Source organism: Maniola jurtina, chromosome 5, assembly GCF_905333055.1.
Source record: "Maniola jurtina chromosome 5, ilManJurt1.1, whole genome shotgun sequence".
Lineage (NCBI taxonomy): Eukaryota > Metazoa > Arthropoda > Insecta > Lepidoptera > Nymphalidae > Maniola > Maniola jurtina.
Genome location: NC_060033.1, coordinates 2,473,081 through 2,491,781, shown reverse-complemented (window position 1 = coordinate 2,491,781; position 18,701 = coordinate 2,473,081). Strand labels below are relative to the sequence as shown.

Here is an 18,701-nt window from a genome sequence, read left to right as displayed (position 1 = left end):
TGAAGCCATGGTAAGCAACCGACTTTCAATGCAAATTTTCCATGAACAATTTTCTTATGAAAAATTAACATTCAGTTATTACGACTTAAGTAAGCAGTGCGTTTGTTGTCTTGTCTGTGGCCTGCACGCCACCCATACCCGTACCCATAATATAATTAATGCAAAAGTGTGTTTGTATGTTGATTTATCGGTTTGTCCTTCAATCACTTCGCAACGGCCAACAGATCGATGTGATTTTTTGCATTAATGTAGTTACAGACCGGGAGAGTTTTTTATTTATTTTCGGGATTTAGGTTTAAATATTCCGTGGAAACTATGATTTTCCGGAATAAAAAGTAACCGATGTCACTGTCCAGACCTTTAGCTACATCCAGGCAAAAAATCACGTCAAGCCTTAGCTCCGTTACATGGCGTGATTGAAGGACAAAAACACACTTACAATAATATTAGTATACGATTTTGGCATTACGTTGGCTTTAAAACTTAACGATGCATAATTTTAACCGTGTTCTATAAATTAGTTAAGTTTCTACATAACTTACGTCAACTTTAATGCAACGCAACCGTCGCCAAAATGCTAATTGGTAAAGTACTGAGAAGTTCATTACTAAGTTCCACCTATGTAGGTATGTGAAATGAGTCGATACTCTGTTGCGATTAAATTTTGGACAACAACAGCTTTACGTGAAAGGCTAGATTTAGAATTCGTCGGCGAAAGTCTGTCGGTCTGTTTGTCTATTACCTTTTCACGGCCCATCCGTTTATCCGATTTTGACGAAAGTTACAGAGATAAGTAGTTTGCATGCCTGAAATGGACATACGCTACTTCCATACCGAAAAATCACAGAGTTTCCACAGGATTTTTAAAAACCTAAATTCACGCAGATGAAGTCGCCGGCATTATCTAGAAATTAACTTACCCATAAAGCTAGATGAAAAAAGCAAAGGTTATGCGTACTATTCTACCTATAAAAATGAGAAAATGTATTAAAATAAGAATAAATTGAGTATCCATTCAATTCATTTGTATGTTATAAGCACACAGGAAGGTAGGTACATACATTCATACATACATACTGAATACACACACATAAAATATGCAAAATGGAAAACATTCAGTCATACTGAATGCGCTTGATGAATAAATTATAAAAGCTTTTTGGCTTGAATTGAAAATAAAAACTGAAAAAAAAAACGAATTGAATGAAATGTGAAAGAAAAGGCAAAATACAAACGTAAATTACTTATTCAGAAGCAATTCACAAGGGATGTAAAGGCGACCTATGTTAAAGGCAATTTTAGGTCAAAGGAATCAAGGTCAAAGCGCAGAAATAGCTGGAAATAAATGTAAATGAAACGCATGCGGCGCATGTATAGTACAGCGTGTTTGGTAAATCATATGACAAAATATGAGATATGTAGTAGTACCAAATAGTGCCATAGATTGTTTCGTTGTCTCTTCTACTTGACAAACATTCAAACTGACCTTCGAGACATAAGAAGTTTTTTACGAGTTCATTTCCGCGATCAACTGTTTACAGGGTTGTCCCATTGGCCACATTGGCACAAATGAGGTGCCAATTTTGAGTCACAAACAATAAGAAGAGTAAACGCTTTGTGGGGCTAATTGGCACCGGCTCCAAAATATGTTATTATAGAACCACATTAACTCTTGTATACCTAATATTATATTCAGTAATAAATTAAATATATTTTTTTTTGTGAAGTTGTTTTTTTTTTATTTATTTTTTATTATTATTTGTTGTTATAGCGGCAATAGAATTACACATTCTGGGAAAAGTTGAACTATCACGAGATAAAGCCCGCTGACAGACAGACGGACGGACGACAGCGGAGGCTTAGTAGGGGTCACGTTGGCACTCTCGAAGTACGGCCCCTAAAAACATTGCGATGCGCATGCTGTAATGTGCCCTCAGCCTTAAGCCGACGGTCGACCGTAAAAATAAAACTCTATCTCTCGAGGTTACATAAAACTTCAGTTTTTTCCTTTGGGTATAATAATTTTTTCTTGTGTTTTAGGAACCCGACGAAGGTCAAAAGTTGAGAGAGCAGCATTTAAGACAATTTTCATTTTTTCAACTCCGTATTCATTTAAAAAGAGGTCAGAACCTCATCGCCATGGACAAGAACGGTGAGTCTTTTCACAATACCACAAACAACTAAAGGTCGCCACACACGACACGGCAAACGTTAGGTTACCTACTGGTACCTCAAATTAAGTTAATAAAAAACTAAAATGATAGATCTAAATGTATTGATATCTTTTCCATAATTCTCCCTGTGGGAAAAGATACCATTAGATCAGATCTTGTCAATTTGGTTTTGCAACAGAATAAAGGGCATTTAAATTTAAATTTCACAAATTTTAAACTAATACTATTATTTTTCAAAAACTGATTGTCCATTATCTAAAGGAAATTTTACAAAAAAGTATAGCAGGTCATTTGTCAGTGTGCCTACTAATAAGTTGGCACTTCCTATTTCTATGTCCGTCAGTTTCAAAAACAAATTATTTTTTGCATAATAAAGTATAGTGCAAAAATTTTGCACTTAAGCCCCAAAAATGACTAATTTAAATGATTTCCGTGACGTGTGTGGCCAGCCTTACACAAAACACGACACACCACTACAATACTTACTACAAAATATCACCTTAAATTTTCTAAGGCTAACGCCACACCAGCACCTAACACAGCTATAAGCCAGTAATTTTCTAAAATTATACTGTAATTGAAGTATATTTATATAAGTAGACCAAACATTAAAATGTGGAGTATCTTGCTGGTTCTTCTCGGTAGGAAAGGCATTCCGAACCAGTGGTAGATGCTCTTGACGATTCAAAAGTACCTACTTGTAAAAGTCTAATTGAATAAAAATATTTTGAATTTGAATTTGAATGAAATATCTCGAAATGTTCTGCATAGTAATTTTTTACCTAGGTATATGTGATAATGCAGCCTAAGACAGAACGCGTCGATCTAGAATCTAGATTATTCTAGAAGGTGCCTATGCAGTCTTCTTTTAAAAGAACCAATACAATATTATATTATACGAGGAAAACGGATGCCGGAAGGGCATTCCATATTCTAACAGTGCGTATTAGAAACGAGGAAGCGAATCGCTTCGTACGAGTCTAAAATGGCGAGGGGGGAATCAGATCGAATAGTTCTGTACACTCTCCTTATAGGTCGTTTATCTTTTGCTCTCATTCAAAGTCCAATCAGGCTGTTAAAATGTTTGTTCTTCGAATCAATAAGTATATTGGCAAGAGTCCAGTTTTATACAAAACGACCTATTGGTTCACGACCGCGATATTCTTACTGAAAACCTGCTATTTTGATTTTTTATTTATGACCTCACTTAACTACCTGCTGTTAGTTTAAGGTCCAGTTTCATGACAGGCGGTTAAAGTTACTGTAATGTAATCAGGTCTTCCAAAGGCTTACAGGTCTAATTTTTATTAGTTAGTGAGTAGATCGGGGCTTCTCTAAGATATTATTAGATCCTCAAACGTTTTTACATAGATATTGCACAAAGCTTGATTTAAAAATTTCATATTTGCAGTAATATTATATTACACATACTTACTCTATTAAATAATATCATTGACTCTATCCAGCAACGAATATAAAAGGAAGGAAGTATTTAACTTTAGTTTTAGTTTTCTTGAGGGAAGTTGCTGGTGAAGAAAAAAGAGCAAATCTCGTGACTTCGTTTTGTATTTCTTAAGTTAAAGGTGAAAAAACGAATTACTCTTAGATTTACACACTAAGGGGAAATTATTTTTATTAGGGGCCGATTTCACCAACGTCAAATAAGTGCTATCCGAGAGTAGTTTTGATATTTTGGCAGGTTTTCAGTACAAAAACTGTCAATACGCCCGATTCATTCCTCGATTAAACTTCACTCAACGCGACGTTTTGGTGAAATCGGCACTTAGAAGAATCGGCACGAGTAAAGAGTTATGATGTTAAATTTTTTCAGACATTATGTATTTATTTGAAATTTGGATTTCAATTTCGTTATCAAATACGAATACTTTTATATATTCTGTACTATTACAAATGATTTCTAACTGAATTTGAGAATGTAATTCCCCAATTACAGTTTGGCCTGGACATTTGACCCGATTCCCACGCTGTAACTTGTTACATCACTGCCTAATTTATAGTTGGTAGGTCTCTTTTAGGGCTCCGTACCTCAAAAGGAAAAGAAGAACCCTTATTGGATCAATTCGTTGTCTGTCTGTTTGTCCGTCTGTCGTGTCTGTCAAGAAAAACCTATGGGATACTTCCCGTTGACCTAGAATCATGGGCAGGTAGATATAGGTCTTATAGCAAAAGTAAAGGAAAAAAATCTAAAACTGTGAATTTGTGGTTACATCACGAAAATAAAATGAAATATGTTCATGAATTAGTATTTTCAACTATCAAAGTAAGATTACTATACCAAGTGGTGTATCATATGAAAGAATTTTACTTGTACAGTAAAACAGTTTTTCATTTATTAACATGTCGAAAAAATACGACTAGTATAGTACGGAACCCTCGATGCGCGAGTGTGACTCACACTTGGTCGGTTTTTTTATATCTATAAGACACATTCGATTTTCAATCTATAAAAAGTTTTAGGGTTCACACAAAAGTTTACAAATTATTTCAAGGCATATTTTCACATCACATAATATTATCATAATAATTGCAATGCACAGCTGGCTCTACATACAAATGACACACAAACACACAAGTCAATACATATTTTTATATGTATTTATTTTAGTTGTCATACAAACTTTTTATTTTTTTATTCCGCACTTTTATGTTTTATTGCATTTATTTTGCGCTTTTGCTTCAAGTTTCCTATAGAACACTGTAGATTAGTTTTTAATAAAATTTAGTTTCATTATATTTAGTAACATTTAATATAATATTTTAGTATAAATAAGTAATAAATTGCCATCATATATTAATAAGTGATATTTAAAAACCCAAAGATGAATAATTTCTGATTGAGCAAATACCTACCCAGGTTAAAAAAAATTGTTGATTTGGATAATTTTTCATTGTCAAACTCTTTCACACTGCTTGAAAAAGTTGACGCATAATTTTACACTTCCATGTGTAAAACTTGATTCATAATTTTCACATTAGTATTAGGTATAACCGTAGAACACTCATATTCTGCTAGTTTGATGTTGTACTTGAAAAACCATGGCTACTTTCATCATCGCAAACTCAAGAGTCAAATGTAGATATAGATATAATAGACCCCCTACCATAGACTAAGCTTTAGTTGTTTTATTATTTTTGGCTTCTTTTTCTAATTTTAACCTTTGTGGGGTCCCAAAACCAGGTTTGTTGTCAGGCACCAGTGACCCGTACGTGAAGTTTAAGGTCGGAGGCCGGTTATTGCACAAATCAAGAATCGTGTACAGAGACCTGAACCCGGTGTGGGATGAATGTTTCACCGTGCCTATTGAGGATCCCTTTCAACCTGTGCAGTTGAAGGTATGTATAAAATACAAGGTCATACAGAAAGGAGGTCCTATCCCAAAAGATATCGTTATAAGCAAGCTTCTACTATGGGGACAAACCATAAATTTACATGTCTATGATAAATTCTGAAACAAGTGTAAATTAAAAATTTATAACACCCCCGACAAGTGAAGGTTACAGTAACTAGAAAAGACCTGATAACTTTCAAACGGCTGAACCGATTTTCTTGGACTATTCCGCGCCTACGATCCAAAGTATCTGAGTTTTCCAAAACATCATTTTCAAATAAATAATTATGTATCAAGGCAACGTCCATCTTGACAGCTTGACATTTGTCAATTGACATAATATTATGAACCTAACGGTTATCTAACCTTCTTTTCTACAAGAAAACTAGAAAAGAGCTGATAACTCTTAAACGGCTGAACCAATTTTTTTGAATTATAGCTAAGAACACTCTCGATCAAGCCACCTTTCAAACAAAAAAAAGTAAAAAGTTAAAATCGGTTCATTCGTTTAGGCGCTACGATGCCACAGACAGATACACAGATACACAGATACACACGTCAAACTTATAACACCCCTCTTTTTGGGTCGGGGGTTAAAAACAAAAATTTCTGGACACTTCGTCGATTCGTCGAATGATTTGACATCGTTGTTTGGAACAGTAATCATGGTCCATGGGAACAGTTGTTTTTTTTTCATGCTTTATGCCAGGGTTGATCCATAGTAAAAGTTGTTATTACCGATGAGCACAGTGACCCCTTTTTAGTTACAAGTGGGACCGGACCACCTTTCGGAATGACCTTGTATACGTATCAAAAGCATCATACAATAAGTACCTAACCTACCTAGGTATAGATTAATGACTCAGCGTGAGCCTAGCTGTAGAGCTTTGAGGCATTTGACGACGACGTCCCTGTCGCAATGGTAAGCACTGTGGTCTTATTAGTGGGAGACCCCGAGTTCGATTCCCGACAGGAGTTAGGAATTTTGTAATTTCTAAATTCCTGGTATAGTCTGGTGGGAGGCATCGGCCGTGCTTAGTTACCATCCTACTGGCAAAGCATTGCCGCCAAGCGATTTAACGTACCGGTATTCCGTGCGCTTTGTATTTTTGGTCGTACTGATCATTAGTCACGAATTTTATACGCTATGTATATTATGTAGTATGAACGTAACATGTTGATGGTATAAAGTCATTGATAATAATGAGATCATTAATTGACTCGTGGTCCAATTAAAAAACTTAATTAGAGAACCAGAAAAATCCAATTTTCCTCGTTTTAGGACTTCAGCTCGCCTACTCGGGAGCATAAGTTAATTAGAGGCGGACGCTTTTATCTACCTACTAATTAATCAATGAGATTTTTCCTCTTTTAAACTCCTTAGTACAATTTGCACCTCTCGAAAACTCTAATGGTTTTCGTGAATTACTTCACTAACGTGGTTCTAATAGTTTCACTATTTACATACAAGGGATTCTAAAAAAAGGGATTCTTGATTTAGAATAGGTACTTTATAATATATTATACTTTTCTATCGGTATAACTTTCACGAAGTATTCGCGATGTATAAATAAACTCGATATCGAATTTCGTTTTCTAAATCTGTTCGTAAGCACGTACTTCCAAAGGTTACTGCAGATAACATCACCCGCTTTCAGCTATAAATTATTATCAGTGTTCGCACGGACATTAGTCCCGTTGGCGTTTCTACCAATTCCTGGACAATTGCTCGTACAATTTATGAAGGTACCTCGTTTTGCCAACTTAGTTTTATTGAGCTTCATGAAACATAACTTTGATATATTTGTTTCAAATCTTGGTCAAACGCAAGGTAGACCAGTCATCGTCTCAATTGATTAGCTTCCACTGCTTATTTAAATTTTAATTTATAGACTAGCGCTTGGCTGCAATCAGACTTGTTGGCAAGTGATGCTGCAGTCTAAGATGGAGTGCGCTTGCCTAGAAGATGCCTATGCCACTTTTGGGAACAGGTCTCTTGAACTTGTTTCATATCACCTAGTGGGGTCAAGCCAGTGATTTTAGTCAGAGTAAAGTGGGACTAAACTCCTTGGGATCACCCATCTGATCAGTAGTTTAGGCAAACTTTCGTGGGCCAGTAATAGCATCAAAATATTCTTACCTTCTTTTTTTTATATTCTTTATTTGGAGGAGTTTTTTCCGTTCGGAATATGTCACTCCGTTAGGCATCTGCGTTTGTTAAGCCATCTAATTTCGTAGAGCCTTTTTGTATAACCGTAACAGAGCCCTAGCCCTCATCCGACAGAGGTCGGGTTCTAGAAGAAGTCTATTCACTCTTGGACATACATAGGTCTCTTGAACTTATTTCATATCATCTGCCCACTTAGTGACGTCAAGCCAGCAGGTACCTATTGTGATTTTGGTCAGTTTAGAGTCGCTTCTTGGGATCCTCCATCTGGTCAGTAGTGTGGACATTATTGGGCAAAACTTTCCTGGGTCAGTAATAGCTCCTTTCTCATTAACCTTTGAATCTCCAGGTATTCGACTATGACTGGGGGTTGCAAGATGACTTTATGGGTTCGTGCCAAATGGACCTCACGACGCTAGAACTCGGCCGCTCTCAAGATCTGGTCCTATGTCTACGGGACCCTAACAAGCCAGCAGCGTTGGATTTGGGCGAAATTGTGCTGAATGTGACGCTGTACCCCAAGTCACAAGAGGATAAAGAAGCGGTGAGTCTATTTATCTATTCCGTTTTCTTGCAAATTATAGGATAAAGCGTGCCCTATGCGATAGACCGGATCTTATTAAGTCTGCTATGGGCGGTCCCTTGTATGCAGGGGTGCACCAGGATGAGTGCACCCCTGCACCCTTGTATGAGTGCACCAGGAGTGTGGCCGGCGGCCAATAAACAGAAGTAGTAAATTAGTGAGGAAAACCACATCTGCTCTGAAAAACGTCAATTTGATGACCACGACTGCTTACCAAGAGAGCAATGAAGAAGAATATATATGTCATCGCAACCAATAACCTAAATCTAAAAGTAAGGCTGGTTGTAAACTGGCATTGAGGTGGCAAATGGCAGGGCATATCCCATGAGTATCATGCAACATCCAAGAGCATACTATGTGACACAGTTAAAATGGTATATCGCTTATCTTTTCATGAAATCATAGAAAATAGTTAAAGTAAAGTAGACTAAAAATATAATTATTCTTTTTTTACACTATAGACGTTAAAAGTGACTAACTATTTTAAAAAATATTTCACGAAATATTTTTTTTAGATCTTATGTATATTTGTAGCTAATATTTACGACACGAATGAAAGGGAGAACGTTTAATTTTTTAACGTTTGCCTATAACTTTTGAAATACCAATATCCGTGGAAGTTTTTATTGTTTTACGCTCAAAGTTCCAAAACTTTTTGGAACGGAACCTGAGAAATTCTTTGTACCCGGCAATAATACAAAGTTTCTTGAAAACTTGCCTCCTTTCGGAGCATTCAGAAACCTGAGAAACCTGCGCAACACCTACTTATTTATTTGTTGGAAATATTACATTGTCGTACCGAGAAAGTTTAATCCTACGTACAAGACTTACGAGTGAAAGCATTAAGTTTCGAATTAGGAGCTCAAGGCAAATGAAAGCCCTAAATCAACGGATTGCAAGTTGGAGCGAAGTGACTACCTAGGCAGATAATATATTTTAGCCTAAGTCCTTAATCTTCAGTCATTGTTATGCTGATGTATCTGTTCTACGTTTAAGTTTTGTTTGTGCAGCCCTGTTTATTGTCTATCCCTGGAGAAAAGTTAGTATAAGGCTCTCTCTGTTACGTAATCCCATACAAATGATAGAGACAAAAATCTCAGTGGGCGCTAATCATTTTTTGTCGTGTAGTCCCGTTGGCCCTACTTAGTTTAATTAAATAATACCTAATGTTGACCGTACGTACATATACACAGTTTTTTAGTGTAAAATCGTAAGTATGAAGGTGATTAACTGTCGTGAAGGTGTATATTAAGCAAATAAAAATCATAAATAGGCACCCAAACATATCTATCCCAGATAATACCGCAGTCCCCGTTGAACAGGAATAGATCATGGGGACAACGGGACTGATTTTTAAGAATTTTATTCCAATCCCGTCGGCCCCATTAATGGGGACACGGATAATGGGGCCAAGGGGACTACACCTTTTTTGTCACCAAACCAATCACAAACGAACCTATGTTATCGAATTGAATTTGGAATTGTCCTTTGAAAACATAGGTACCTGGAAAACTTAGGTTCGTTGATTTGAAGCCAACTAAAAATGATTAACACCCATTATAGGTATGGAATTACGTAACAGAGAGCCCTATATTAACGTCTCTCCATGGATACAGTATAGATAAAGAAATGGACATTGTTTTCCGACATAGTTATACTATTTATGTCTGCTCAATGTCTGTTGTTGTTACAGCCTTATTTATTAGAAACGTGACCGAGCGTTTTTGGTAATCCTACATGATTTAACAGACACTCTTCTTTTCTCGTTCGCTTGACCTTCTGCCATTATTATACTATTGTTTCTGCTCTGTTTTGAACGTGACACCATCTTTTCGATGATCCTACATGATTTAATAGACATTTCCTTTTTTGATCTACGGCTATTGTGAATGTGATATCTCTGCCCAGAATAGCCCATCTTTTTTTTTATAGAATCACGTTCCTTTATTTACGATAATGGATCTTACATCGTCTTATCTGGCAATGTCATACTGTCTGGTGTAATATCGGCTGAGCTGTGCTTAAGTTTCGTAGAAACAGCTTTTATGATGGACATAACATTTTCGCTTAGGAATATTACAAGATATTTTACCTATCATGTTTGAATCTTTAGTGTTTTTTCGACAAAATTAATCACAAAATGCATAAAAGTTTTATATTTTTCATAATGCATTAAAACTGATTCATTACGCTGTGTGCTTCAAAATAAAAGCCACAAAAGGCAGTTATTTGTTAATGGTTTTTAAAAATTTTCTTACATTACCAACTATGAATTTCGCGTACGTACCTACGACATTAATCGTACGTGGTTAATGGCAAGGGGGCACGACCCTCAGTAATGAGGAATAACGACTATAGAGAGACCTACGTCATGAAAAATCGGGAATACCCAAAACCACACCAACTCTATAACAGGTATATTGATCAATAAAATATGGACGAGTCACATAACCACTATGATCTATTTGAACTAAATAATTCATAGAATCATTTTATTATTCAAGAAGGTACCTATCTAATTATATCAGAAAAGAAACCTTTTCATCGATTTGACCAGTAAAAAATAAATGTAAACCCTTCTTCTTTGCCAAGAACGGTATAATTTATGCAGCCAGTTTCAATTTTGCCCACGTAACACGTTTGAAATAATGGTGAAAATTAGGAAAACGGTTCGGGAAATCCGCAGTAATCGATACCAATTGAAAAAGTTGTAAAACGTAGGCAGGTAGGTACTTTTCCGACGACGGGATGACACAGCTACACATCGCAATTAGGTACCTCTACCATTGTAGAGTAAATTACTATAAGTGCACGTAAATGTGGTACTATTACGTTAAAATTACTGGGAGCGGTGATTCACGTCACAGTCAGGGAATTCAAACTAAAGTCTAGGTGGGGCACCGGAACGGAAAAAGGTATTGACGTTATTTTCAATGACATACAACTTTACCTATCTGCCTTCTATGTAAAGTAAAAGCAAGCTAAAGTTATTGTCAAGATCCTGCTATACAACGATCTCCACACATCTGATAACTAGATCCAGAAGAAAGGTGTAAGTATTTATGAATCACTGGATGATACCCGCGACTTAACTTGAAATCTATAGATCGCACTTTGACTTAGCTTAGACTTAAGTTTCAGTTAAAACGAGACAGATTTATACCAGTGATATAACGCTGTCTCGTTTTAACAGTGTCTTAAGTCTGAGCACAGTCAAAGTGTGCACTATAGACCTCAGTCTTAATCCACGTGGATAGGTATTAGGTAGCATAAGTTTTCTAATCCCTCGGGAACCCACACATTTGATAAGTAACCGAATAATGTTAAGTTGCCTGAGGAAATTCAGTCAAGAGGCAGGATCTGCCGCACTTTTAAAGTTTTAAATTCGAGCAACTTATTATGTCACCGTGAAATTGTAAATACCGTTAGATTACAATCTAACAGAATCAATCTCGTGAGATTGTAAACTGTCGAAAGATTCTATTGCGACAGCTATATGTCGCAGCGAAAGTTTAGTGATTAGTGAAACAAAAGATATAATGTTAAGATTATATTAGACAATAGACATAATATATACTTAAGTAATTTATAGTTTGCATACCTAAGTCCAGTTTATACTTTGAACAATCGTCTCTGCCTACCTAGATCGGTGAGTCTATCAGGAAAGACTATACCTACCTGTCTACGTTAGGTATAAGTAGTTGATTTTAGCATACAATGACAAGTAATCTAGATATAGACGCTGACCTTAAACTTGTTATCAAGATTTATTGAAATAGCTATTGTATTGTAATTTGGAATTTAAAGCTCCCCAGTAACATAGGAGGTACCGACCTTAGCAAACGAAATCATAGTTGTATGTGTGTGTTTTGTTTGTGTGAAATTAAATCACTGGACTGGATTTTGATGTGGTTTTTAGGGTTCAGTACCTGGAGGCCAACGGGACCCTAATTATTATCAAGCCTCCGCTGTCCAATGTCCATCCGTCCATCCGTCCGTCCATCCAAATGTCAGCGATCTTTCGTAAAACGTAATAGGTAGAGAATTGAAATTTTCACAGAACGTGTATGTCTATTGCCGCTATTACAACAAATAATAAAAATTTCAAAAAGGCTGCCATGAAAATAAAAATAAGTTAAAAAAGATGATACGGAACCCTACGAGTACCCTACAAGTGTACGACCGTCATAGGTAGAGAGTTGAAATTTTCACAGAACGTGTATTTCTAATGCCGCTATTACAACAAGTAATAAAAAATTCAAAATGGCCACCATGAAAATTTTAACAAAAAACTGTTATTACGGAACCCTTCGTGATCGAGGCCGACTCGCACTTGACAGGATTTTGTGTAGCATAGATTTGTACCTCAGAGCAAGTTTTTAGACATTTTGTACAGTTACAGGCTACCAGAGGGCCCTGAATACGCACATGCTTTTTACAAAAATATTGTAATATATTCAATTATCCATAGTCCAGACTCTGGACACGTCTGGGTCCAATGGTATGTATACTAAGCCATAAAATACATAAAGTGTATTGAACTTTTATGTCGTTACAGAGTAGTTTTGGTATAGACATAACAATATAATGCAACAGGATTTTATTGCTTAAACTGTGTACATACATACCTACCTACAATGTAATATTATAATAGTAGCAACAATCTGACACTTTCTGGTGTGTAAAATTTTTGAGCTAGGATTTTTGACATAGTAGGTTGTAGATAACGGTTACATACCACGATTAATTTGGTGTTTTTAACTGCCGATATTTAATATTATCGATATTCGATATTTATCAACAATACCACGAAATATCGTTGTCGTACGACGAAATAAGCTTAAAACCTACTATTATATTATTATGTACCTCGGGGTTCATTGAACCAATTTTAATCAAAAGCGCAGAATATTTGTCTGATTAATTTTGTTTATTTATTTAACAACTTTATTGTTACAAAAATACAAAGACAGAATATATGATACACTTAATTAAACAAAGGGCGACCTTATCACAAGAGTGATCTCTGCTAGGTAACCCATATTTACGAATTTATGAATGTCAATAACTATATAAAAGGTATTGTTGAAACCTCGTTCTAAATTGCTCCTGTGATGATGATTCAGCGTCATTCATATTATAGTGTAACAATTTAATAAAGAAAATAATTTGTCACTGTTATTTTATATAAATAATTATAGAATAATGAATGTCTGTTGTTCTCATTTAAATTACTCTGTACAGTTCAACACTGTTATATCTCAAGCAATTACTATTATAGCAGTAAGTTGCCGGCATCGTGGGCTTGCGCGCGTTCCGCTCGCTAAATAATTCAACCTCGATTCGCCTAAGAAAAATAAATAAAATGAGCCGAAGATGAAAACAGTGAGATTTTGGGCTTTTTATGCGTGAAATTTAGCTTTGTGCTTGTTTTTTGATGAACGCAGTGGTACAAGTTTTTTAAGGAGTAGTAAAAGTTTAATGTATTTGTGAAATATTTCAGTGATATTGGATGCCGGAGCGTAAACTATATGCTAAAACCAAGATTTTGTGCTAGGAATAGGTAGTTACGTTGATCTTACGCAAAAAAATTAAATTTTTTCAAAGAATCTTTTATTTTAATAAATGGCATTCCGAACCAGTGCAGTGGTAAAATCTTTAGACGATTCCAAATAAGTACTTGTACCTAAAATTGTATTGAAATAAAAATCTATTCTATCCTCAATGCAATAGGTACGTGTAACTAAAGAAAAAATTCGCATTGTTTTGATTTTGTAACTTTTGGTAAAAATAACTATTAGTAGACTTATCATATAGATCACTAGATTATATTATGCCTAACGATGACTGGCATCAACACAAATGGGTTTTTAAAATTCCGTGGGAACTATAATTTTCTCGAAAAAGTAGTCTGTTGGTTTTCGGGATGCAAGCTATCTCTGCAACTTTCGTCCAAATCAGTTAAATAGATGGGCTATGAAAAGGCAACAGACCATTAACAGACAGACAAACATACTTTCGCATTTATAATATTACCTAGTATAACGAGATAGGTATTAGGTAACCTATAATTCAAAATCTTTTTAGCTGAACGTTCATATGTACCTATAGACGTAATAAATTCCATAAAATTTGAGGTTAAAATTCTATCCAAGTTATATTAATCTTTTATACCTACTTCTAAACTTGAAGTCTTTGTTAATCTTGAAATTATTTTAAAACTATCATGTGTAACTTTATTAATCTAATGCACTTAATAAATCAGAGTAAATCTTATATAGTACAAGCGGTGTTTTGTTATACTCTGTGCAAACACTACTCTGTACCATACATGATTACCACATAAAACAACACAGTATAGTACGCTATATAATAGTCTTCGAGTATGTATATGGCAGTTTGCGGCCGGCTTCGTAAGTTAGTGCGCGTTTAACCACGCGAAATATATTAACCTTGATTAACGCGAGAATAATAAATTAACTAAACTAAAGAAAGTTACAAAACATTGCGATCTAGAACATTTTTCATTCCGTATTTAAAGTAATCTTTACTTTTTTTACAAGTTTAATGTGAATAACACAGGTTTTTGTGAGGTGTTGTGAATGTTAAAATACAGTTTTTTTTAACTTAACGGTGATATCCCTTAAAAGTTTTCATCCTACGGCGAAAATTTATAAATGATCGATATATCTGTAATCTCTCGATACGTTATTTGTCAAAAAAATCGATACAGTGTGTGACAAATAACGACGTTGCTAAATAACTTATCTCCAGATTTTATAGATAGATTGATTATTAATTTTAGTTGTTAACTGCATCACATTGCATCTTCACTTACCACAATGACATCACAGTTATACTTATTGTGGTTATGTTTTCATTGAATAAAAAGTAGTTATTTACCTAACTTTATAGTAAACGTTCTTTGTTTGGGATCTGAAGCTCATAGGGATCACTTTTGAATGGATACTTTGCGGGCTGCTGCTATTTGGTTTGTTTATTTTTTTTCTCCTTCGATGGAGCATTTTTCCGGTCTGCGTATTATTATTTGAACTCGAAGACCGGATTTGATATTATGCAACATTCCAGTTTAGACTTTAGCAGCAGTTTATCTGACCTATAAGTCAAGTTATACAATTAATAATATAGGTACGTCGTTATCCAATTCCAAGTTATAGGTACATCGATGCATCGATGCTTTTTCCATGCTTACTACCTACTTTGCTAGGTAGGCAGTTACCTAATAAGTGTAGATATTATGTCTGTCTGTTTTAGTTTTTACCATAGATATTCCTAGTTTTAATGGCAACTTCGTTCATGTCATTGGGCACAAAGATGTATTTTAGACATGGAAATAGAACCTATATTTGACGGGAAAAATTAGTTTGTGGTAAAAAAAATCTAAATGGCCGAAGTTGAGGATTAATTATACAAAATTATTTATACAAAAGCAAAAACTGTGGACCGATTTTCCAAAACCATAAAGTTACAAACTTACTTACATAAACGTTACTACAGAACTAGTGTCTGTTTTCAGAAATTTCCTAAAATATTAGTTCGGTAGGTAGGTAGTTACACGTCCCAACTCAGGTGTGTGTCTTCCCAATTTGTAAAGATAAAATCAAATTCACATATTCGTTAGAGATGCTAAAGTAGTCTAACTAGACTTGTTGGTAGTTACAAAATTACAAAAGCAATTAACGCTATCTATTCGAGATTTCAAAATAGGTAGGTATGCTCAGTTAAAAGTATAAATCGCGCCGCCGGTCTCTCCGTCGCTCGCTCCATACAAACGTAGTTCGTCTCCCATTGGAATACTAACCAATCCTACTCAATGGAATTTTGTAGAAACGTTCCGGGAACTAATATCTATGCCTGTGGTTTTCCAGATTTCCATTAAAATATTCGGTTTCAAAGTTACGCGGTCTTAAAAATTTACATAGAAATCTTTCAGCCCCTGTGATTTTAAAACTACATATTTTTAGAAAAATCTAAAACACCGCAGGTATACATATTAGTTTCTAGTATATGTCTGCAAAATTTCATGGACTTTGGTTGCTTAATATTCAAATGAAATTGGGGCTACGAAGTACGATTGTATGGACTAAGTGACAGAGAGAGCTCTGTTAATCATGTGGCTTTTAACCACCATATTTGTGGTAGGAAAACACAAGAGCCACTCATAGGTATTTACTAAGTATGATTACGAATTTGTAACGTTTTTGGTATAGGTTCTTATTTAGTTTGAGTAGATGTGTAATTAATTTGATACTCAAAGATTCTCTTTTACTTCATGCAAATAGTCACATTAGGTACAGCAAGGTAATAATTAAGTACCCTAGTACTTAATCATTACCTTACTTACGTAGTATTTATAGCCTTATCGTGAACATAAATCTAGTTAAATAATCAAGTAAGTGGATACGTGGAACTAGATCTACCGGATCTGACACCATAGTCCCCAAGGACACAGTCAATAGCCGCAGGAAATCACTATAGTAAATTGCACTACTTACCCCCAACGTTTGTTTGCTACAGGGTTGCCAAAAACTAGTGAAAATGTGTAAATTTTTAAAATAAGATGCGTCCTATACTAGAATTCCCAGATTAAAGACAAAATATGTTTCCAGATAATGAGGATGTTACAATCTTACAATGCAGTATCAATGAATCAGCATCACAAAAGGGAACATCGTTCCCTATTCCGCACCCTTCCCTATTACTCCGATCTTTACGACGGCTCATAAAACTTTAGTACCCGTTTTCATTACTATCGTCACTATCATCCTTAAACTTTGAAGTTAATTTATACAAAACTCATTCCCAAGATTGACCCATCTGCAACTCGAAAACATGAATTTCTTGTGGTTCACATATCAAGATTATGAGAACCTAATTACTGTTGCCACAATTTCAATTCAGGTCGTTGTCGTTGACTAAACCAATTGACATCCAGAGCTGAACCTAGATCTATTAAAGGGATTCCTGGAGTTTGAATCTACGGTACGGTTTTGTGCTTCTTGGACCAGTAGCTTCCAGCCACTTTATTGACCAGTCTGTTTAGCTAACTGCGGTAAATCAGCAACCGCTGCCTACACAAAAGCTGTACTTTCGATGCCGAACCTATCCATGTCACTCGGGTCCCCACTCCTCTAAGTGAGCTCTTTTAGGCATTATATTTTAGGTAATAGATAATGCCTGAAAATTCGCCTACGTGAATTTAGTTTAAATCCCTTGGGAACTCTAATTTTCTAAGAAGTAGTCTATGTCACTTTTGTGGTCATTAACTATATTCATGGAAAATTGACGCCTATCCGTTGCTCTGTCGAGGCGTGATTGAAGGACAAACAAACAACCTTTCGCATTTATTATGGGTAGTGGGGATGTTCGATTCAATCTTTGAGGTGGTTGAGACTGTTGAAAGGGATGCGAGAGTAATGGAAAAATATAGTATCAGTGAGCCAAAATATGTCACTGCGACGCAATTTATGACTACTTTTTAAGCCGCCTGAAGTTTCAATCCTACTAATATTCCTCTTAAAATTCTTCGAAAACTGTATTTCATTTTACTCATCTAATAGAGACAAAAAAAATGTGGCATAATTTCATAAACCATGAAACAAATTACTTATAACTGAAAGTTTCATACCGGATAAGTAGTTCCACTTTAGTGCAGTTAGTTTCTAGCAACCCTATTGTGATGTCGTAAATGTAGAAAGGAAGTTGGAACAATATAATTTGTACCTACGTGCGCGTTGTCTGTGCTCAAAAGAATGAATTATTTTACCTCCTCTATTTTATAGAGTATTGTACGGGGACTATCGCCTGCATTGATGTAAATATTTTCTTCATATTAAAAAGCTGAAAGAGCTTTTCAATTCTATTGTACTTTATATTTCGTCTAAATACTTATTCTAGGTATTTCTTTATTGAACCTGTTTTTTTCGGTTCGGCAATATTTTTTTAGTTTGCTTATTTCGTTCGTTATTACTTACTGAATTTCACAAACTCCCTGGATCAATTTTTTATACCCATTGATGTAGAAACTGTCCTGTAGAGATAGGAAACGATGCTGATTTTTTTTCTGATATCTCATTTTCTATTGAATACTTTGGTTTACAATTTTCCATATTGTCCAGTTATACATATAAAACACACTGTACCTACAGCTACTAACTATATTAAGTGTAGCTTTAACTATTTGTAATGAGTACAAACGGTAAATGACTAGCTTTTGTGACTCGGTGAGTCAATCACGCTCCTATTATGTTTCTACGTCACAGACGCTTTGAAACCGTTTTGTGAATAACTAGCTGAAAAGTTAAAGTGCCTACTCGTATCGCTAGATCTGACGTTGAAAAATGCTCCTTTTTCATGTTGCACTATTACATTTTTAAACTCCGATTTTTTCTTTATTTATAGTTACC

The 18,701-nt window shown here is 35.2% G+C and overlaps 1 protein-coding gene across 7 annotated transcripts in view; it reads left to right on the top strand.

Annotated features, from left to right (window-relative positions):
- Positions 1–18,701, top strand: part of LOC123865444 (multiple C2 and transmembrane domain-containing protein) — a 111,533-nt gene that overhangs the window by 68,571 nt on the left and 24,261 nt on the right. For 2 of the 7 annotated variants that reach the window (XM_045906468.1, XM_045906471.1), the window contains 3 exons: positions 2,041–2,152; positions 5,374–5,528; positions 8,041–8,235. In XM_045906468.1, coding sequence (XP_045762424.1) covers positions 2,041–2,152; positions 5,374–5,528; positions 8,041–8,235 — 462 coding nt within the window. Of the gene's footprint in view, positions 1–2,040; positions 2,153–5,373; positions 5,529–8,040; positions 8,236–13,589; positions 13,660–14,529; positions 14,908–18,701 lie in introns of those variants that run through there. The other 5 variants (XM_045906470.1, XM_045906475.1, XM_045906476.1 and 2 more) reach the window with 5 other exon arrangements.